Source organism: Palaemon carinicauda, chromosome 24, assembly GCF_036898095.1.
Source record: "Palaemon carinicauda isolate YSFRI2023 chromosome 24, ASM3689809v2, whole genome shotgun sequence".
Classification (NCBI taxonomy): Eukaryota; Metazoa; Arthropoda; class Malacostraca; order Decapoda; family Palaemonidae; genus Palaemon; species Palaemon carinicauda.
Window position 1 is genome coordinate 3163931 of NC_090748.1, and position 23659 is coordinate 3187589.

A 23659-nucleotide genomic window follows, 5' to 3' on the forward strand; every position below is an offset into this window, starting at 1 on the left:
TGCGGGTTTTGTTATCTGACTTGTCTGCTAAAAAATGCATCAAATGGCTGTGTTGAAGGTATGAGCTGTACCGAGTGCCTGTTCTAGTTTACTTACTGTATTTCCTTTCCTTACCGGCTATTTTTCCCGCTTGGAGTCCTTGGGCTTACAGCATCTTGCATTTCCAACTAGGGTTGTAGCATGGCTAATAATAATAATAATAATAATAACTAGAAAAGAACACAGAGTGCTGACCTCTGCCATTATAGCTTATTTCTTGAGGATAGGGTTAATTCGGTTGACCTTTTGCTCGACTTTGACCTTTGACCTAAGGCTTTCAAAATTGAAGCACTTCCATGTCTCATCATCACAATCAATCCCGGAAAGTTTCACTGCTCTATGAATAAAATTGTGGCCAGGAAGTGGTTCACAAATAAACAAATGGATAAACGGATGAGCAGGGCGAAAACATAACCTCCTCCCAACTTTGTTGGCGAAGGTAATGATAATGATAAGAATTGCCTTATCAATTTCTCTAATATAAAGCCATTCCCTTCTATGAATCTCAATTCATTCTTCCTTTTATTTTTCCCTCAAATGTACAGTTCAGACTGGGGCTAGAACTAGGACTTTTAAAATTAAATTTACATATTGGGATGTTTCAAATGAATCTTGCCTTTATTTGTTATGGAAAAGAATAGTTTCAGAGAACAGAGATGAACATCAGAAAGAGGGATCTGCAGTGGAAAAATTATTTTGGTACGAATGTAGTTTTGCAGACAGGTTCTGGTCAGGTACGTACTTAGAAACTGAGTCTTTAAATCCTGTTTCAGAGGGTAGTTTTTAGAATTGAGGATGAAACTACCAACTAGTCGTAGTAGGGGTAACTGTTGGGTCACAGAGGGACTTTTAGACCTCCCCTTGTTAAGGACATGCCTATATAGGTAAGATTAGGTGGAGGTATTTTAGCTTAGATCACATTTCTTTGATTCAGTAAAAGGTGATTGAACTTTGCTTTTTGGGTAAAATTATATTATACTGGTTATATTATTAATGATTATTTAATAATTATGATGTTAATATTGTTGAGAACGCTGCCAACAGCTACATGATTCCTAATGCTACCGCTAGATGTTGGTGTGTATTGTTAGTTGTGTGTCCCGCTATATCCAATAAAGCTAAGTTGTAACTTGTGAGTTTCCATCATAAATAGGCCTATCACCTCCATTAAAGGGCATCAAGACAATACTAAAATATCCCTAAGGAAGAAATAAAAGGTTCCTTGTTTATTTAATAAAACGGTACCGGTACTTTGAATGTTTGATGAAAATATATGGCGGTAGTCCATATTTTTCAAATTACGACACTCGGGCCATTGGTGGTCAGGTACACTTAACCCAATTAAACAAAAGGCATTGAATTGCAAGAAAATTAGAAACCTTTGATAAAAGGTATAAAAATTTGAGTACTGGTTCCTTGATTTCATGAAATTAAATTAACCAAATTGATAGAGCCTTAGAAATTAGTGTATTGAAACTATTTTAGTAATATTTCTGCTAAATTTAGAAAAGAATCGGTAAAAGGAAGTATAATTTTTTGGCAAAAATTTATGTAGTATATCAGAAATTACTTCAATGCCAAAAGTGTGATAAAAATTTAGATATATTAATGGTTTCTATAGCAAACTGTACTTGTGCAGCCTGCTCAGCACACTGAGTCCACTCGGCAGAAGAAACCCTGTTACCCTTCATCCTATGATGTTGATCGCCCTTCTTGCCAACGTGAGAGGGCTTTCTCTCTTGAGTTCCTTATAAGCGGGTATGTGACTCATCACTGCCTTGCTCAAGCTCTTTGGAGCACCTTGGTGATCGTGGCAGCCAACTTCCAGTAGTTGCAGCCCCCTTTCATTGTGTGCCCAAGGCACAACAAGTTTCTACGAGTCTCGCAAGTGCTAGATCCTTTGGTGTCTTGCCTCTCATGCACTTGATAGTTCTGATGTTCACGGGCATAGGCACACGTTCACAGACAAGCCAACCTTGCCATGCTTGCCGCTTTCCGAGTGTGCACTTCCTGCTTTTGGCACACACAAGGCAACTCGCCAACCTCCTCCAAGTTCTCTTTGCGAGTGTTCATGAGCCAGCAATGTTTCGGCTTGCAAACGGGTAGCACCTTCCTTCAGAGCCGAGGCTAGTACCCGAGTGCACATTTGTCATTCTTGCCCACGAGAGCCTGGCAAGCCATTTTCTACTCCTGACGGAGGTCTACTCATTTCTCCAGCTGTGCTCCACTGTATTCCACTTCGGTCGTACCAAGAGAAGTTGGTCCTAGTGGGCAGTGTGTCAAGAACACCGCTTATCGAGAGCTCTTGCGACCATCCCTTCATTCGTGAATGATGCGCCATGGTTTGCAGAGCTCATTAGGCCTGTTAAGCAGGCTGTCACCATCCTTGTTTAAGCTCGATGATCAGTGGATGAATTTCAAGCAGGCTCAAATCCCCCTTTGGTTGTTAGGATCTCTTGCGAGTTTCCTCCCACCTTCAGACCCTAAGTGTAGGAGTACTGCTCCTAAGCATGCTCCTCCTCTACCCTCAGAATCTCTTTTGACTGTTCGTCACTCATTTCGATACCAGCAGTAAAAAAAACAAGACCATGGCAGGAAATGCCTTCTCCAGGGTTCGAGTCTCGAGTTGAGAGGTGGGTGCTGAACCATCCGCTCCACTCTCGGAGCCAGTTGTTGCTCCCGTGGTCCCTCTGCAGGCTTCACGGCTGCCGGTGGCTCCTGGGAAGCAGATTGCTAGTCTTCGTGCCTCCTTTGTGGCTAAGCTGCGGGAGTGGAAGGATACGAGAATCCCTCCGAAGAACTGGGATTCGAAAGTGTTCGAGGTCCCAGATTAACAGAAGGGTGTTTTTGGTACTGTAACCATCTCGCTGTTGTCCCTTTCGGGACTGTTATTGACAAACCTGACACAACACAGGTTCCTATGAGTGTGAGTCTGGAGGTAGGCGAGTCGAAAGACAAAAATTCTGACCAATCGGGTGGTGTGCCGCCTCAACCAACTAGCCCTAAAAGGACCTCCAACAATCAAAGAGAGTTGGATCATTCCTTTCTGCTGGTGTTGGGATGCATAAGGAAAATCAATAGATCGGGCAATCCATCATACTCCTGTCCCCAGGGGAAGGGTACGTTCCATGATCTCTTCCCCCCCCTCCCCCCACTGCTACGACCAGGATCAAGTATCCCTGGTCTAGGATTATGAAGGGTGCCAAGATGTCATCTCCTAAGTTGCTGAGACTAATGACTCTGAGCGAGAGTAACTCTTCATGTTTACTTTTTGTACCATTTTTTCGGTAAAGGAAGTGCTACTAAGTACTGTACTTCACGATGACATACAAATTGCCCTTGGACAAGTGATGTTCTTGGCTGGAGAAACCTTGCAAGCCGCTTCATGAATCGACTCAGTTGGCTATCTGACAGCCAATGAGTATTTGGGTGATCCAGTCAAAAAGAAAGCTATGAGAACCTTGCTTTCTGGGGAGAGCTGTTGCTCACAATGTAGCCAACCAGTGGACAAATTGGGTCCTGAAATGGAAAGACACTGTCATTTCAAAGTTCCACAGGCAACTGTTGAAGACAGAAGTGCTCAAGCTACATAACCTGTCAATGGAGGGCCCTTCCTTATTTAACTTGGAAGACATTGACATAGTTACAGAGGTCTGGAGGAAGGTAAGTCATGGCTCCCTCCTCCACAGGGCGGTAACATCTCGCCTCGACTCTTCGGCACCATCTGCTCCGAGGGCGTCTCCCGTCTTTAGACAAGCTTGTAGGAGAGCGCCAAACTCTGAAGCAGTCCAGTGCCAAGAAGCAGAGGAGGGAGAGGTGGAAGACGTGGCCCCTCCTGCAAGTTGGGGGGGGTATTTCTCCTGCCCGACCACGAATGGGAGGATGCATGATGGGCAGGTGGCAGAGATGAGAGATCCTTGGGGCTGAAGCTAGGAAGGTCATAATCATCTGTGCAGGATTCCAGGTCTCGTTCACTCACTCTCCCTCCTTTCACTCAAGATCCGGTGATGTCCTATTCCTTTACAAAAGATCTTGCCCTGCAGGTGGCAGAACATACCATGTTGGAGAACTGTGCTCTTCAAGAGATCCTTTTGACGGGTCCCCAGGCTTCCACAATTGACTCTTGCAGAGAAGGCTTCTGGAGGCTAGAGACCAGTCATCGACCTCTCTGCTCTGAACGAGCTTGTCCATCAGACTCTGTTCAAGATGGAGATGGCAGAAACGGTCAGACCAGTTGTCAGAGCTAAACACTTGATCTCACTAGATCTAAAATATGCGTACAGTACTTCCAGATCCCTATCCATCCAGCATCAGGGAAGAACCTAAGATTCATTGTTCACAAGAAAATTTACCACTTTCAGGTACAGTGTACTGTGCTTTGGCCAATCCACAGCACCTCAGGTGTTCACAAGAGTGTTGACCCTAGCCTCAACCTGTGCCCTTGCCAACGGCATCCAACTACTTCGTTATCTAGACGATTAGTTGATACTCACAGACTCGATGGAGACCCTTCTCCGACACCGAGACAGACTTCTCTCCTTTCTCAAAGGATTGTGATAAATTTGGGAAAGTCTGCTCTCTAACCTGCACAGAAACTGGTATACTGTATCTTGGAATGCAAATAGACACCCAAAAAGGCAGGGCTTTTCCATCCCAAAGCAGAGTACAGAGACTCAAGGAAGCGGCAGGTCCCTTCCTTTTGCAAGACTTGCTGCAAGCACACCCGTGGATACATCTGTTGGGCTACCTGACCTCCCTGGAGCGTCTGGTGCCCAGTGGCTGTCTTCGCATTCAGTCTCTTCAGTAGCAACTGAAGACCTTTTGATCTCGGCACAGGAATCCTTTGAATCTTCGGGTACTGGTTTGGTCAGAGCAAAAGAGTGACTTTAGTTGGTGAGTAGCAGATGCCATCCTCCCCATGGGAGTAGAATATTCTTGCTCCTCCCCCAGATTTGATGCTCTTGAAAGATGCGTCAAAGGAAGGGGGTGGGGGGCTTGCTTGTTGTGACACATGGCCTCCGGGCTATGGTCCGATTCTGATCGGCAGTGCCACATAAACTGGATGGAAATGAGAGCAGCCTTTCTGGCTCTCAAACACTCGACAGTTCCTTTCATGCCACTCCGTATTGTTGATGACCGACGAGGTACAGTACTTTTTCATGGCTGCGCTGCCAACTGGCTGTAGAAATACTGTGATGGACGGAAGACAACTCTATCTCCCTGTCAGCCCAATTTATTTTAAGAAAAAAAGAACATTTTGACAGACAAACTGAGCATGAAGACTCGGATAGTTGACCCCGAATGGTCTTTGCATCCTTGAATAGCCAATAAAGTCCCGACTTTGGGGGATTCCCCGATAATAGACCTATTTGTGATGTCTCAACCGTAAGCTTCTTATAAGATGCCTTCCAACATCAATGAGACAAAAACTGAAGAATGGAGGGATCTCAAGGTGAGGCCTCTCTGCTTCTTTAGAGGAAGTAGGGAGGTCTACTACCTTGTGAACGTGCTCCTCGAGTTTTAGGATGTCAGTCTTCTTCGGCTTGTCCACCAAAATGTTGAGTAAAGAATGGCTCAAGTGACGAGTTTGTGAGGTCGGAAGTCGGGATCTTTCAGAGTTTTCTGACCTCGAGGACAAACCTGAAGTAGAACGATTGCGCTTAGATCTCTTCTCTCTCCTAATCCAAAATCTTGTCCACTGGGAGGGCTGCCACACTCTGCACACCTCACAAGGCGAGTCCGAAGTGCAGCGGTGCCCTCTACACAATAAACATAAAGCATGAGAATCAACCTTAACCCTGCTCGTAAAGGTGCCGCAGTGTCAATCTGACAGTCCTGGACATGTCTGCATGCTGATTGTTTCACATTCATACTGCAAATAAAAAAAGACATTAGTAAATAAGAAAAACTTCAGGCTGGTTGGAGAGCGTCGAGAACATCAGAATCTGGCCCCCTAATATTATTATTATTATTATTACTATAATTATTATAATTATTATTATTATTGTTATAACTATTATTATTACTAGCTAAGTTACAACCCTAGTTTGAAAAGCAAGATGCTATAAGCCCAATGGCTCCAACAGAGTAAAATAGCCCTACTAAAAGATGAGAGTTTGTATAGCTAGGAAAATAGAAATTATTTTAACATTTCTGGTGTTGAACATCCAGAGCTCTTGCTTCGTACGTACATGTAAGCAATGTGACCTCTAGTATCAAACTTAGGAATTCTATTTTTGTTGTTTTGAATGTGGAAGGCCTTCTCTCCCACCGCCCCATATTCATTACATTGGAAGTTTGAGTTTATGTACTCACATTGAAAAAGTTCAGTACGTATTATGCTCTTAGGTTTAAGCTCAAAATGACCTCACACTTAAGTGACTGGTATTAGTTTTTGTTTAATTTTTCTACGTGAATTGGTTTCTTATCTTAAAATTCTTTATAGCTCTTAATTGTACAGTACCTCATCGTACCTTTAATCTGTCATTTTTCAATATTAATCTTACCCGATAATCATGTAGCTGTCAACTCCGTTGCCCGACAGAAATCTACGGACGGGATACGCCAGCGATCGCTATACAAGAGGGGGGTGTACTCACCAGCGCCATCTGTGGTCAGGTACTCCAGTACTTCTTGTCAACACCACCTCAATTTTTCCTCTGTCGTGCCGCCGGCAAGACCTACATGGATACGCTGTTGATTTTGGAGTCTTAGTTCACGGTTTTGGTGAAGTATTGCTCTGAAATTTAGCCTTCGCTATACAGGAAGCTTTTCCCTTAGCTTAGATAGCTTTTGGAATTAAATTGATTTAATGGTTAACGATCTTTGCTTTTATTTGGAATCCCCCCTTGACTGTTCTCTAATTCAAGATGTCCGACCACTCTCAAGCTCCTAGACAAAGGCGATGTAGTGTTAGGACTTGTAGTAGGCGTCTTCCGAAGGCCTCGGTTGATCCTCACACCGTTTGTTCCGACTGTAGGGGAAAATCCTGTCAGTTGGAAGATCGATGTGAGGAATGTGCCGGGCTTTCGGAATTCGATTTTAATGAATTCCTCAAGTATACGGCTAAGTTAGAGAGGGAGAGAGTTAGGAGGAGTTCTTCTCGCTCTTTGGTTTATTCCTCCCCCCATGATCCTCAACCTTTTCCTTCCCCTGTAGTGGTGACCCCCGAACCTATTACGAGTGCTCAGCCTGATATGTCGGATATGTTACGTGCCATTCAGGCTCTAGGTGATAAGGTGGAGTCTTTAGTGAGTGACCACAATCTTCTCTTGGCAGATGTCAAGGAACTTAAAGTGAAAAGTGCAGTGGGAAGTGGTAGTGCCAGTGCTGTGCCTAGTGTCAGTGTCAGTGTTGCGCATGAGGATACTTCTGTGCGTGCCAGTCGTCCTCCCAGTCCGGGACCTCTTGCAAGCTCCCAAGCCCAGGGGAGAAGCAATGTCGAAGGGCAAAAGGGTTCGGCAGGCCTTGATCGGCGCACAGTTGTATCCTCAGTGGTTGCGGGCGTATCTGATAGAGATCATCACTTCCACTCCCAGACGATTGAGCCCTTTATTTCCTCGTCTGCGGAAGAAGTTTCCAGGAGGAAACGCTGGACCCAGGTCTCACGACCTCTTAAGCGTAAGGTCCAGACCGAGCGAGTCCAACAGCCCAGGTGTAGCCACTGGGCCAGTTCGGACTCGCCGCAGTCATCTGATGGCTGCACGCCTCCTAAGAGAGGTAAAGCGATGCCTCAACAGGCCTCTGCTCCAACTTCTGTTGATCCCAAGTTGTCTATGCTGCAGACAATGCAGTCTCAGCTTGCGGTGTTGATGCAGGAGTTTCAGGCAGAGAAGGTTAGCACACCTCCTCCTGCGAGCGCTCCTCCACCTCTGCGCAGTCCACCCTGCCAGACGTATGATGTTGAGGCTCCTCCTGCCTCCATGCGTGAGCTGCCGCATTGAGAGTTGCCAGGTACCAGCGCAACCCTTGAGGCAGACGCAACTCTTGAGGCAGGAACCTCATGCTATGAGGCAGCCGCCTCAACGCATGCAGCAACCGCATTCTTCGCAGCATGAGCCTCTTCCCATTCAACATGAACCGCATACTATGCAGCATGAGCCTCATGCCTTACAGCATTCGCTTCTGACCACGCTTGCTCCTCAGACCTCCGCAGAACCTCCTTCATCCCAGCCTCATGACTTTGTCATTGCCAGCCCTCATCCTCTTCAGCAGAGACTTGATGATGGATCCGCAAGTGCGCATGCACCCGTTCTTCAGGATTCAGCCATTCAGCATACCGCTTTATCGTTACCTCTCGCTTCTCAACCATCAGGTGATGAGGTTTCTGAGGATGAAGCTGCTCACCTGGATGATCCTTCTTCTGATGTGGAGGAACACAAGTCGTCGCCACCTTCCATAGACTTTCGTAAGGTCCTGACTCTGTTCAGAGAGTTATACCCTGAACACTTTGTTTCTGCAACCCCTCGTTCTCCTCCATCCGAGTTTTCTCTAGGCATGCAGCCTATTACGTCTGCCTACACTAAGCTTGTCCTCGCCAGATCATCAAAGAGAGCTTTGAGGATTTTAGGGGATTGGTTGCAGTCCAAGCAGCAACTGGGAAGGACGTCTTTTATGTTTCCTCCTCCTAAGCTGGCTTCTAAGTCGGGCGTCTGGTATGCCACGGGAGAGGAACCAGGCTTGGGGGTCCCTGCCTCTGCCCAGGCCGACTTCTCAAGTTTGGTTGACTCTCCCTGTAGGTCGGCTATGAGACGCTCTAAGGTCTGCTGGACCTTTTCTGATCTGGACCACTTCTTGAAGGGAGTCTTTCGCGCCTTCAAAATTTTTAATTTCCTCGACTGGTGCCTGGGGGCCTTGAGCAAGAAGACTGCCCCTTCTGACAAAGACTCGGCCATGCTGATCATGTCCTGTATGGACAGAGCAATTCGCGATGGTTCTGGCGAACTTGCTTCTATTTTTGTCTCAGGAGTCCTCAAGAAAAGGGAACATCTATGCTCCTACCTTTCTACTGGTATCACCTCTTGCCAGAGGTCACAGTTACTGTTTGCTCCTCTCTCCAAGTTCCTGTTTCCGGAGGAGCTAATCAAAGAGATGGCTGCGGCTCTTATCCAGAAAGATACGCATGACCTCATGGCCTCTTCAGCACGTAAGGCTAAAATTGTACCTTCAGTGCCGAGAACTTACCGCACCCCGGTGGCTGATACGCCTGCTACCAGATTCATTCCGCCCTTTCGTGGCAGAGCCCCCAGCCGAGGAAGTTCCCGTCCAGACGGTCACAGGGGCAAGTCCAAGAAAGGTGCCAAGTCCACGAAAAGCAAGCATTGACTTTCCTCCTCTCCAGACAGCTGTAGGAGCCAGACTCAAGACCTTCTGGCAAGCCTGGGAAAGAAGAGGTGCAGACGCTCAGTCTGTCAAGTGGCTAAGGGAGGGTTACAGAATTCCGTTCTGCCGCAATCCCCCTCTGACCACTTCTCCCATCAACCTCTCTCCCAACTACAAGGAGAAGGACAAGAGGCTAGCGTTACATCAAGAGGTGTCGCTCCTGTTACAGAAGGAGGCAGTGGTGATAGTCCGGGACCATCAATCCCCGGGCTTTTACAACCGTCTCTTCCTGGTGGCCAAGAAGACAGGAGGTTGGAGACCGGTGCTGGACGTCAGTGCGCTCAATGCTTATGTCACCAAGCAGACGTTCACAATGGAGACGACGAAGTCGGTCCTAGCAGCGGTCAGGCAGGAGGACTGGATGGTCTCGTTGGATCTGAAAGACGCCTACTTTCACGTTCCCATCCATCCAGACTCCCAACCTTTTCTGAGATTCGTCTTTGGAGAGGTTGTGTACCAATTCCAAGCCCTGTGTTTTTGTCTAAGCACGGCACCTCTTGTGTTTACGCGACTGATGAGGAATATTGCGAAATTCCTTCACTTGGCGAACATCAGAGCCTCCCTTTATTTAGACGACTGGCATTTAAGAGCCCCCACAAGTCGTCGCTGTCTGGAGAGTCTCAGATGGACTTTGGATTTGACCAAGGAACTGGGTCTCTTGGTCAATTTAGAGAAGTCCCAGCTTGTTCCTTCCCAAACCATCGTTTACCTGGGAATGGAGATTCAGAGTCGAGCTTTTTGGGCTTTTCCGTCGGCCCCAAGAATCAACCAAGCCCTAGAGTGCATCCTGAGCATGCTGAAGAAGAACAGATGCTCGGTGAGACAGTGGATGAGTCTAACAGGGACTCTGTCATCGTTAGCCCTGTTCATCGAGTTAGGGAGACTCCACCTCCGCCCCCTTCAGTACCATCTAGCAGCTCACTGGAACAAGGATATGACGCTCGAGGCGGTCTCTATTCCTGTTTCCAAAGAGATGAGGGCTACTCTAACGTGGTGGAAGAGCAACATTCTTCTCAAGGAGGGTCTCTCATTAGCTGTTCAGACCCCCGACCTTCATCTCTACACGGACGCATCAGACTCGGGCTGGGGCGCGACATTGGACGGACAGGAATGCTCGGGGACATGGAACCAGGAACAGGAAACGCTTCACATCAATTGCAAGGAGTTGTTGGCAGTTCATCTGGCCTTAATGAACTTCAAGTCCCTCCTGCTAAACAAGGTGGTGGAGGTGAACTCCGACAACACCACAGCCTTGGCGTACATCTCCAAGCAGGGAGGGACTCATTCGAGGAAGCTGTTCGAGATAGCAAGGGACCTTCTCATTTGGTCAAAAAGTCGAAAGCTCACGCTGGTAACGAGGTTCATTCAGGGCAATATGAATGTCTCGGCAGATCGCCTCAGCAGGAAGGGTCAAGTCATCCCCACAGAATGGACCCTTCACAAGAACGTGTGCAGCAGACTTTGGGCCCTGTGGGGTCAGCCAACTATAGATCTGTTCGCTACCTCGATGACCAAGAGGCTCCCATTGTACTGTTCCCCGATTCCAGACCCGGCAGCAGTTCACGTGGATGCTTTTCTGCTGGATTGGTCCCACCTCGATCTGTATGCATTCCCGCCGTTCAAGATCATCAACAGGGTTCTTCAGAAGTTCGTCTCTCACGAAGGGACACGGCTGACGTTGGTTGCTCCCCTTTGGCCTGCAAGAGAATGGTTCACAGAGGTACTGCAATGGCTGGTCGACGTTCCCAGGACTCTCCCTCTAAGAGTGGACCTTCTACGTCAACCTCACGTAAAGAAGGTACACCCAAGCCTCCACGCTCTTCGTCTGACTGCCTTCAGACTATCGAAAGACTCTCTAGAGCTAGAGGCTTTTCGAAGGAGGCAGCCAGAGCGATTGCCAGAGCAAGGAGGATATCCACTCGCAGAGTCTATCAATCTAAGTGGGAAGTCTTCCGAAGCTGATGCAGAGCCAATGCAGTTTCCTCTACCAGTACCACTGTAACCCAAGTTGCTGACTTCCTGTTACATCTTAGGAATGTTAGATCTCTTTCGGCTCCTACGATCAAGGGGTACAGAAGTATGTTGGCAGCAGTTTTCCGCCACAGAGGCTTGGATCTTTCCTCCAACAAAGATCTGCAGGACATCCTTAGGTCTTTTGAGACCTCTAAAGAACGTCGCTTGTCCACTCCAGGCTGGAATCTAGACGTAGTCCTAAGGTTCCTTATGTCATCTAGATTTGAACCTCTCCAGTCAGCCTCTTTCAAAGACCTTACTCTCAAAACTCTTTTCCTCGTCTGCCTTGCAACAGCCAAAAGAGTAAGTGAGGTTCACGCCTTCAGCAGGAACATAGGATTCACATCTGAAACGGCTACATGTTCCTTACAGCTCGGTTTTTTGGCAAAAAATGAGCTTCCTTCACGTCCTTGGCCTAAATCGTTCGAAATTCCTAGCCTTTCCAACATGGTGGGTAACGAACTGGAGAGAGTTCTTTGCCCTGTCAGAGCTCTTAAGTACTATCTTAAAAGGTCAAAACCCTTACGAGGACAATCAGAGGCCTTATGGTGTGCTATTAAGAAACCTTCGATGCCTATGTCTAAGAACGCAGTTTCTTATTACATAAGGCTTCTGATTAGAGAAGCTCATTCTCACATGAAGGATGAAGACCTTGCTTTGCTGAAGGTAAGGACACATGAAGTGAGAGCTGTGGCTACTTCAGTGGCCTTCAAACAGAACCGTTCTCTGCAGAGTATTATGGATGCAACCTATTGGAGGAGCAAGTCAGTGTTTGCATCGTTCTATCTCAAAGATGTCCAGTCTCTTTACGAGAACTGCTACACCCTGGGACCATTCGTAGCAGCGAGTGCAGTAGTAGGTGAGGGCTCAACCACTACATTCCCATAATCCCATAACCTTTTTAACCTTTCTCTTGAATGCTTTTATTGTTGTTTTGGGTTGTTACGGTGGGCTAAGAAGCCTTCCGCATCCTAGTTGATTTGGCGGGTGGTCAATTCTTTCTTGAGAAGCGCCTAGGTTAGAGGTTGTGTTGAGGTCCTTTAGTATGGGTTGCAGCCCTTTATATTTCAGCACCTAAGAGTTGTTCAGCCTCCTAAGAGGACCGCTGCGCTCAGTAAGGAAGACGTACTTATTAAAGGCAGAGTAATGGTTCAAGTCGACTTCCTTACCAGGTACTTTTAATTTCATTTGTTATTTTGAATAACTGATAAAAATGAAATACGGGATACTTAGCTTCTTGATTAACATGTACACTGGTTTTCACCCACCCCCCTGGGTGTGAATCAGCTACATGATTATCGGGTAAGATTAATATTGAAAAATGTTATTTTCATTAGTAAAATAAATTTTTGAATATACTTACCCGATAATCATGATTTAATTGACCCACCCTTCCTCCCCATAGAGAACCAGTGGACCGAGGGAAAAATTGAGGTGGTGTTGACAAGAAGTACTGGAGTACCTGACCACAGATGGCGCTGGTGAGTACACCCCCCTCTTGTATAGCGATCGCTGGCGTATCCCGTCCGTAGATTTCTGTCGGGCAACGGAGTTGACAGCTACATGATTATCGGGTAAGTATATTCAAAAATTTATTTTACTAATGAAAATAACATATTTTTGAGGTGATTGCAGAATTTGATGGTACACCCAAAATTGCTCTACTGTAAAATATTCAATCTCTTTATAAAACCCATTAATTTTTTAATTATCTGAAGTAGTAATGAGGAGAAATTAGTTGTAAAATAAAGAAAAAATATTTGCCACGACATGATCTAGTCTTGATGAAGGAAGTATTGTGCTGGTAAATATTTATGTAAATAAACTGTAAAATAGAAACAATGTATGTATGGTTTTACAAGTTTGTTTAATGGACGTGATCTTGTTTGATGTTAGGCTCAGTATATTATACTGTACAGTATAATATATATCATATCCTAAAATAAAGGCAATTGTGTGTCTGCAGAGTTTTTTAGACAAGTGAACAACAATGACTTGTTTAGTTTTATTTCTTTTATTATATTCAGGGTGCTTATCCTTTCAAGGGGAGTGGTGATATAGTATTCAAATCCTGGAAAATGAAAAACCCCATCATAATGTTCTACTCCCACCCACAGATAGATTCAAATGAGCTATGCTTGACAGAACAAAAGAAGTGCTTAGAAGACAGCTGCGAAGAGATACTGTTTGATGATCATGACCATTGCATTAAGCATGCAAAATGTACATCTGGTGGAGTGTTTGGTCCTTGCGAACAGTGCCTGCCTTACCTCCAGTCTTGGACCGAGGAGAGAGATATGACAGTGAGTTGTACTCTTAAGGTCAGGTGGAAATCTCCACCTTTTGCCATATGGATTAATTGATGTCAGTATAATCATTCGTTGCGATTTGACTGGGGGATTGTGCTAATCGGCGCTTCAATCCTTCCAGGCCTTGAAGAAGATTCAAAGGAGAATACTGGCGATGAAAAAGTTAGAGAATAGAAATCCCTCTCTGCCAGACTGGGTGTCAGATGACATAAGGATAGCATATGAGGTTCCCAGGGTGCGGGAGGAGAACACCACCCGATGTACAGTGAGTACTCAATCCTTCTCATGATTCTCATGAAGTTATTCTGTAAGGAGCCTCATTTTCATCCCTAAATGGAAGTAATGTTTAGAAATTTATACATAGATACTCTTCAGTATTGTATAAATTGAATTTTGACATCACAGAAGCATGCTGTATTTTGCCTAATAGTAGAAAATATGAAAAATTTGCAGCATGCGCTCGTTTGAGAATATATATCAAGTATTTTTCTGGTGGTGGTTTTAATTTGGGGTAATGAGATTAATTGTACACCCTGTTTGAATGAAGAACAGAATTGCAGTCATTATATAAAATTTAATCCAGAAGAACTGGTTTTATTAATTTAGAATCTGCTTTTGGAAACGCAGGTCTTGAGAATGTCAAGCTCACAAAAAGAAATTAGCTGAAGTTCATTTATTCTGGGATTTGAATACTGTACCGTTAGTATAGTATTGAAATGAGTAGCATACTTTATGAGAAATTCCTTGCTTAATCATGAATTTTTAATTCTGTATACTCGCATGGGGAAATATTTTTTTTATTTTATTTCTGTTTTTTCAATATTAATCTTACCCGATGATCATGTGGCTGTCAACTCTGTTGCCCGACAGAAATCTACGGTCGGGATACGCCAGCGATCGCTATACAGGTGGGGGTGTACACAACAGCGCCATCTGTGAGCAGGTACTCAAGTACTTCTTGTCAACAAGAACTCAATTTTTCCTCTGTCGTGCCACCGGCTAGACCTACTTGGATACGCTGTTGATTCTGGAGTTATTGTTCACGATTTGGTGATGTATTTGCTCTAGAGTTTAGCCTTCGCTATTCAGGAAGCTTTATCATTAGCTTAGCAAGCTTTTGGAATTAATTTGATTTAATTATGGTGACGAAGAGAGTATGGACTCTCTTTCACTTTTAAATGGCCGACCCTTCCCTTAGACGGAAGTGTTGGTGTCGAAGAGAGTATAGACTCTCTTTCACCTTTTTTGACCCACCCTTCCCTTAGACGGAAGTGTGTTTAGGTTTTTGGTAATTTTGCTTACAAAGTTATAGATTTATTTTATAACATTGAGCCCGTCATATTGTTTTTCCTGTTAAGAATTTATGCTATTTTAATTTTAATGTTTTTGAAAGAATTTCTTTGATAGTCTCGTACTGTTTTCAAAGTTGAACTAACGTTTTGTTTAGTCTCCGCAGTTGTTGACGTTCAGAACGTTCAACTTGCGCTCTATCGTTACGATAGAGAGAGAGTATTTCACGGTTTCACGTTGCAGTAAGAGTAAACCGATTCTAGCGTTTCGTTCATTCTTTCTTAGCTTAAATGGTTTTAATTCTAATAAAGGAACTTTTTATTTGGGAAACCTTTCAGTTTTTTCCTTTAACAAATAATATGTTTTAACGATATATATACTGTAATTGGGCTCATCTCTCAGGTTCTAAGTCAGGAGAGAGAGAGAGAGAGATAGAGACGGAGGGAGAGAGAGGAGGATAAACGTTTCGTTCAAGCGGGTAACGTTGTTCTCGTTTTTTTGCTCTTCTCCCTAGTCGCTATAGGGGAAGAAGGTAAAACGTTTCTAGAGTTTTATTCTTGTTCCCAGGCTTTATGCGGTGAGAGATTTTAAACGTAGTTTATTTGATCTAGTGTTTAGTCTCTTTTCCAACCACTGAATTCTTTATCTTTCATTATGTTTTTCTGTTACATTGTAACACTGTTTTCGCAATTACTACCTTTTAATGAAGGATAGGATTGCGTGTTTCAGGTACAAACCACTTAAAGTTTCGAGTTCAGTGAAATAAGTGCAAACAGAAAATCAAAAGTGATAAAGTGATATGCGCAAAGTGTTACAGTGTTGCGTTCGAGGGTTCGTCTGTTCGTGCCAGTTGTTCACCTAGTCCGATACCTCTTACAAGCTCCCAAGCCCAGGGGAGAAGTAATGTCGAAGGACTTATGGGTTCCACAGGCCTTGATCGACGAACAGACGTTTCCCTCCGTGGTTTCGGGTGTATCTACACACGTTGCCGACGTGATCACCCCACCCACACAAAGACGAGAGAGCCCATTTATTCCTCGTCTGCGGAAGAGGTTTCTCGCAGAAACCATGGACCAAATCTTGCAGCTTTTAAGTGCAAGTCGGTCCCTTCCGCGCAAGTCCAACGGCCTAGGTGTAGCCACTGGGTCAGTTCGGACTCGCTGCAGTACGACAACTGCACACCTCCCAAGAGAGGCAAGGTGGTACCGCAACAGGCAGTAACTCCGTCTGTTGCCGCACCAGCTGTTTTAGACCCTCAGTCACAACGGACAGTAGCTCCGTTTGTTGTTGTCTTTCATAGACCCTAGTGGTCCATGCTGCAGACTATACAGTCTCAGCTTGCTCCTTCATGCAGGAGTATCATGCTGGAAGGTTGACAATGCCCCTGTTAACCTACAACCCGCCGAGGTTGTGCGCTCAGCAGATACTGCGGCTGCCTGCTCCCACCCTCCACCTGTGAGAGCTCCACCACCGATGCGCAGTCCACCCTGCCAGACGCATGTTCTTGCTGCACCATCTGCTAACATGCGTGAGCTACCGCATCAGCAGTGGGAAGGTTCTGTAGAGCTGCCGGGTTCCAGCACTATGCGGCATTCTCCGCAGCCCATGCAGCATGCTCTGCATACCTTACAGCATGCTCCGCATACCATGCAGCATGCTCTGCATACCTTACAGCATGCTCCGCATACCATGCAGCATGAGCCGCATACCTTACAGCATGCTCCGCATACCATACCGCATGCTCCTCAACCCACCGCAGCCCCTCCCACGCACCAGCACTCTGCTTTTGTTGTTGCCAGCTCCCACACTCCGACTGCGGAGAAGGTTGACGATGCACCCGTGGGCCTACACCTCCCACGGTTGTGCGCCCGGCATGGCTTCCTGCTCTCACTCTCTTGTTGTGAGAGCTCCTCCACCCATGCACAGTCAACCCTGCCAGATGTATGATGACTCCCACACACAGAGCACTCCGTTGCCGTGCGTGAGCTACCACAAGCTGCCGTGTTTTGACACGGTGTGTCAGCCTCCGCAACACACTGTGGTTACCGCCACTCGCCAGCAGCAAACTAGTCAGTCAGGAGTTGAGGCTTCCCCACACAACTTTGGTTGTTGCCAACTCACAAACTGTCATACAGTTACATGACGTTGCCTTCTGGTCTGCTACTTATACACCAGTGCTGTATGTCCTCACGCTCCTGTTGTGGTTGACAGTTCAGTTTTTGAGACTGTCAAGCAGTTTCATAACGTTGCCTTCTGGTCTGCTGCTTTTGCACCAGTGAAACCCTCACTGAGAGAACCTAGCTTTTCTCGGATATGGTTCCTGTAGATGAGAAAGTGCTGTTCTCCCTCCTTCTGATATTCCCTTGAGGACTCTGTCATTTGGAGAGGAGCCTTAAGCTGCTTAGCCTCCTATGGACTTTTATTTAAGCATTACATGCTTCCAGGGAGGGTAAATGGTTCCGCTTCAGTCGCTAACCCCGTCTGTTGCCACACCTGCTCCCATAGACCTTGGGCTTTGTTGCAAGACATGCAGTCCAAGCTTAGTCCTTGATAGAGGATTTTTTACGGAGAAGACCCTTCTTGCCAACGACCTTCCTACCGGTTGGTTGTACGCCCTGTTGACGCTGAGGTATCTTACTCACGTCCGCCAGTTGAGATGGTTCCTCCACCGGTGCGACCCAGTGTGGGTTGCCAGTCGCACGTTGATGTTATGCTACTCTCGGAGGTGGTTGTGGACGTTCAGTGTGTCACTGGGTAGACGTTCAACAACCAGCAGAGGTGACTTGTTGTGACGCAGTGCGGCAACCTCAGCAACCCGATAAGGGGTTGTCTGTACTACCCAGACAGTCTAGACAGTTTCGGGTTGTCGCTGTACTTCCTCGCTTCCCCATGGTTGACAGTTCACAGACTGTGCAGCAGTACCATGATCTTGTGTCCGGCTCCGTCACGCATCCACCAGTGCGACCGGATTCAGCGAGTCAGACGTTGCCCACTCCGTTGCCGTTTCCTCATCAGTTTCGGATGAGGAACCCTCTGATGAGGACATGGCTGAACAAGAAGATCAATCCCCAGCCCTGCTATCCATCCAGAAGATGCTGAAGAAGGAATACGGCCCTGTCAGGCTGTGGATGAGTCTGGTTAGGACACTGTCATCCGTGGTGCATTTGGTGTCACTTGGAAGACTACACCTCCGTCCTCTTCGGTTTCATCTAGCTCTTCACTGGAAAAGGACAAGACGCTAGAAGCGGTCTCGATCCCGGTTTCCGGAAGATAAGTCTGGTCTAACCTGAGGAAAGGACTTTATCAACCTTTTATAGGGTCTTCCCCTGACTGTTCAGACTCCCAACCACGTTCTCTTCTCAGACGCATCGGACGTAGGCTGGGGTGCGACCTTAGGCGGTAGGGAATGCTCGGGATTATGGAACTCGCGTCAAAGGACAATGCATTTTAACTGCAAGAAGCTTCTGGCAGTAAGTCTGGCCTGGAAAAGCTTCAGGTCTCTCCTTCAAGACAAAGTAATGGAGGTCAACACGGACAACTCCCTGCTTTGATGTTCATCTCCTAGCAAGGAGGGACCTACTCTCTGACATGGTGCGAGTTCGCTAGTGACCTCCTCTCCTGTTCAACAGGTCTAGACTTTTCACTAGTAACAAATTTCTTCCAAGGCAACTTGAATGTCTTAGCAGTTTGTCTCAGTAGGAAGGGACAATAATTCCAACATATTGGACCCTCCACAGAGATGTATGCAAGAGACTTTGGGTCACCTGGGGCCATCCAACCATAGATCTCTTCGCAACCTCGATGTCCAAGAGGCTCTCAACAGACCCAGCAGTGGTTCTTTTAGATGCCTTTCTACTAGATTAGTCTCATCTAGATCTATATGCATTCCCTCCGTTCTAGTTTGTCAACAAGGTACTGCAGAAGTTCGCCTCTCACGTTGGGACAAAGTTGACACTAGTTGCTTCCCTCTGGCCCGCGAGAGAATAACTTACCGAGGTACTTCGATGGCTAGTAGACGTTCCCAGAACTCTTCCCCTAAGGGTGGACCTGCTACGTCTGCCACGCGTAAGAAGGTACTCTAAGGCCTCCACGCTCTTCGTCTCACTGCCTTCAGAGTATCGAAAGACTCTCGAGAACTAGAGGTTTTTTCGAAGGAGGCAACCAGAGCGATTGTTAGAGCAAGGAGAACATCCACCCTTAGAGTCTACCAATCGAAGTGGGGAATCTTCCTAAACTGGTGCAAGTCAGTATCCGTATCCTCGACCAGTACCTCTGTAACTCAAATAGCTGACTTCCTCTTAAATCTGAGAAAAGAGCGATCTCTTTCAGCTCCCACTTTCAAGGGTTACAGAAGCATGTTGGCATCAGTCTTCCGTCACAGAGGCTTAGATCTTTTTAACAATAAAGATCTACAGGACCTCCTTAAGTCTTTTGAGACCACGAAGGAGCGTCGTTTGGTTACACCTGGTTGGAATTTAGACGTGGTTCTAAGATTCCTTATGTTAGACAGGTTCGAACCACTTCAATCAGCCTCCCTGAAAGATCTCACCTTTAAGACTCTTTTCCTGATATGCTTTACCTGCTAAAAGAGTCAGTGAGATTCATGCCTTCAGCAAGAACATCGGATTTTCATCCGAAACGGCTACATGTTCTACATCTTGGTTTTCTAGCCAAACACGAGCTGCCTTCTCGGCCTTGACCAATATCGTTCGTTATTCCAAACTTATCGATATGGTTGGAAAGGAACTAGAAAGAGTATTATGTCCTGTAGAGCTCTTAAGTTCTATTTTAAAAACCTTTATGAGGCCCGTCTGAAACTTTATGGTGTTCAGTTAAGAATTCATCTTTGCCTATGTCAGAGAATTCTTTATCCCATTATTTTCAGACTGTTAATACGAGAAGCTCATTCCCTTCTGAATGAGGAAGACCAAGCTTGGCTGAAGGTAAGGACACACGAAGTTAGAGCTATCACAACTTCCGTGACCTTTTAATAAAATAGACCTCTGCAAAATATTTTCGACGCAACCTTTTGGAAAAGCTAATCAGTGTTCGCGTCTTTTATCTTAAGAATGTCCAGTCTCTTTACGAGAACTGCTACACTCTGGGACCATTCGTAGCAACGAGTGCAGTAGTGGTGGGGGCTCCACCACTACAATTCCCTAATTCCAGAACCTTTTTAATCTTTCTCTTGAAATATTTCTGGGTTGTCCGGAAGGCTAAGAAGCCTTCCGCATCCTGGTTGATTTGGCGGGTGGTCAAATTCTTTCTTGAGAAGCGCCTAGATTAGAGGTTGTGATGAGGTCCTTTAGTATGGGTTGCAGCCCTTAATACTTAAGCACCTAGGAGTCGCTCAGCATCCTAAGAGGATCGCTAGGCTCAGTAAGGAAGACGTACTTAAAAAGGCAGAGTAATGGTTCAAGTCGACTTCCTTACCAGGTACTTATTTATTTTATGTTTGTTATTTTGAATAACGGCTAAAATAAGATACGGGATACTTAGCTTCTTTGTTAACATATATGCTGGTCTCCACCCACCACCCTGGGTGTGAATCAGCTACATGATCATCGGGTAAGATTAATATTGAAAAATGTTATTTTCATTAGTAAAATAAATTTTTGAATATACTTACCCGATGATCATGAATTTAAGGACCCGCCCTTCCTCCCCATAGAGAACCAGTGGACCGAGGAGAAAATTGAGTTCTTGTTGACAAGAAGTACTTGAGTACTTGCTCACAGATGGCGCTGTTGTGTACACCCCCACCTGTATAGCGATCGCTGGCGTATCCCGACCGTAGATTTCTGTCGGGCAACAGAGTTGACAGCCACATGATCATCGGGTAAGTATATTCAAAAATTTATTTTACTAATGAAAATAACATTTTAAGATAATTTTTTGCTTCCTTATCTTCCAAAACCATTAGATTTGTATGAATTTTCTCCCCTCAGAACTAATGTACAGATGAAATACTGTATAAAATTGTTCTGGCTGGCTTGCATTTTGAAACTTTTATGATGAAATTTAATGAAAATTTTTGTGTGTTGGAAGGCTTTTGAGGATACTGTTTAAAGCATCTCTTATGCAGCACACAGTTGATGTTCTTACTTTTATTATTCGACCATCTAACATGGTCGTTTACCACTAAACTACTGTACCTAACTACTTTTCATCTCGATGAGTTTCATTTTAAAACGGAGAAAATCTTCTTGATGTTAATTAATGATAATGGTAGCTTTACTATAGTAATGATAATACACAATTGAACAAATTTTCCTTGTATAGTAGTATCTCTCTCATTATTAGGGAAAGTAAGTTCAAGATTTGGAAAAAAATAATGATTATAAGAGTACCGTACATATTATTTTGGTTGCAGTACAGAATTTTCTATTCAGGGATGCTACTTAATAAAGTAATTCCTCGGCCATCACAGGTGTTACTTTCCAATCCCCACACTCCCCAGGTGATAGGTGGAAACCACTAAGTCTTATCAGTACTTGACGGTATAGTTTATTATTTTTATTGTTATAGATTAAAGCTTTTATAAACCCTCCCCCATCCTTATAGACCCTTTCTATGCTCGTAAACACTTTTTAAAGTAAAATTATTGCTATAGTCACATTCGTACCTAATAAGGAAAAAACTGAAGTCAGACCACTCGCCATTGAAGATACGTACTAAAACTTTAATAATAATAATGATTAGGTGTGCAATACTGAACAATCTAGATGATGGTGATAACGAGGTAAATGTAATGTATAATAACCATTTTACCCCCAAGCTATTTGGAACTTTCCAACCCTTAACCCCCAGGTGTTTTCTTTTTCAAGCACATATTGCAATATATTTTTTTTGAATTGCGCTAACAGCCTTCATTTTCATCATAGAGAGGTCAGGTTGGTCTCATTATTTTGGAAAATGCCTGAAGTTTCTCATAAAGTTATCAAAAATATGCAAAAAAATTTAAATAGCAGTTTTTTGCAAGGACTTACCGGTACGTCCATGGGGGTAAAGGGATGAGTTTTGTGAAACGTACCAGTACGTCCATTGGGGGTAAAAGGGATAAAGAAGACTATTGCTGCACTTTTAAGAGCACCATTTTAGCAGATGCTTCGTCAGCTGGTGCAATATCTTTGTCATTGTCGTCCAGTGTGTGTGTAGACAGATGGATTGATAGTGAGTGAGTGAGTCAGCCCTTGATATTTGCAAGTTCATTCGTAATACAGAGGACCGTATAACCTATTAAATAAAAAAAAAAATCACGTATTCGCAGTTTTGTGATAAATACTCTCGCGGCCCAACGATACCTTACTTTCCAGTAGTATTGTAGATATAGGCTACGTGTATGGTGAATTTGAACGGTGTGAGTTGATCCGCCAAAAATAGAGATCACTTACGAATGATACCTTGGCTAATTAAGCTGTACTTTTAAAGATAGTACTGTACACATATTACAGTAATACAATATACACTAGAGTATCAGTAAGTAAGTAAAGTAAGAACAATGGTGTTTTCTTGTTACTGTACATATTACAAGTACGTATAAGTGTGGCAATGACTCGTGTCATGTGTACTGTAGTCTTACCATGCACGTAATACATGTATAGTATGTACGTGGACTGTACACTTATTGAAATGTGTTCATTCATTAACACTACTTATACTGTAAAAGAAACTAAATAAAAACAATATTAAGCAGTACAGTTGGTTACTTGGTGTGTTAGCCGACCGCACATATGCAATGGGCAGCAAGTTGGTGGGTTAGGAATAAATCCACCCTAGGCCCAACAGTACAAGTGTATTCTTGCTTGTTGTGTCTCTTACTTAACCCCGGCAAATATATATATATATACTGTATATATATATATATATATATATATATATATATATATATATATATATATATATATATATACACATACATACATACATACTGTACATACAGGGGAACTTCTCTCTCTCTCTCTCGTTTGCGAGAGAATTATTACACCTATGCTTTTTTCCCATAGAGCTGGTAGAAAGCTTTTCTTAGGCGATGTCCTCTTTCGGAAGGACTTCTCTTGTGGAAGGACTTCTCTTGTTCGCGAGAGAGAGATTATTACTCCAACGCTTTTTTCCCATAGAGCTGGTAGAAAGCTTGTCTTAGGCGATGTCCTCCTTCGGGAGAACTTTCCTCTCGTTCGCGAGAAAAAACTAGTAGGAGTTTGCTGATCCACCAGGGGCGGTGGCAGAGCTTTGGGCTAATAATAATCTTGTTAGTAATAGTGGGATATTCTTAGCAGATATCACAGATCATTTCCCAATTTTCTGTAGTCTTTTAATGCCTATATTAAACAACGTAGACAACAAAATAAAAATTCAATTCAGAGATATGAGCGAAGTGAATGACAGGAAATTCACGGAACTCCTGAGGGGGAAAGACTGGTCCGAATATGGTCAAGCCTCATTAGATCCTCACCTACACCTGGGTGCGGCCTCTTTTACGGATGAAATAGACAGCTTTTTCAATGAATGCTTTCCTTTAAAAACAAAATATGTAAGTGTTAAAAGATTGGTGAATAAGTGGCTCTCCAAAGGGCTACTGAAATCAATTAACATTAAACATAATTTATATCGAAGAATGAAATTGG

At 44.6% G+C, this 23659-nt stretch overlaps 1 protein-coding gene across 5 annotated transcripts in view; it reads left to right on the forward strand.

Moving 5' to 3' along the window:
* LOC137618043 (protein FAM76A-like) overlaps positions 1-23659 on the forward strand; it is a 118735-nt gene that overhangs the window by 4465 nt on the left and 90611 nt on the right. For 4 of the 5 annotated variants that reach the window (XM_068347966.1, XM_068347967.1, XM_068347965.1 and 1 more), the window contains exons 2-3: positions 13551-13736; positions 13864-14007. The exons of the other annotated variant lie outside the window; for it this stretch is intronic. In XM_068347966.1, the coding sequence (XP_068204067.1) occupies positions 13551-13736; positions 13864-14007 (330 nt within the window). The remainder of the gene's footprint in view (positions 1-13550; positions 13737-13863; positions 14008-23659) is intronic. 5 annotated transcript variants of the gene reach the window in all.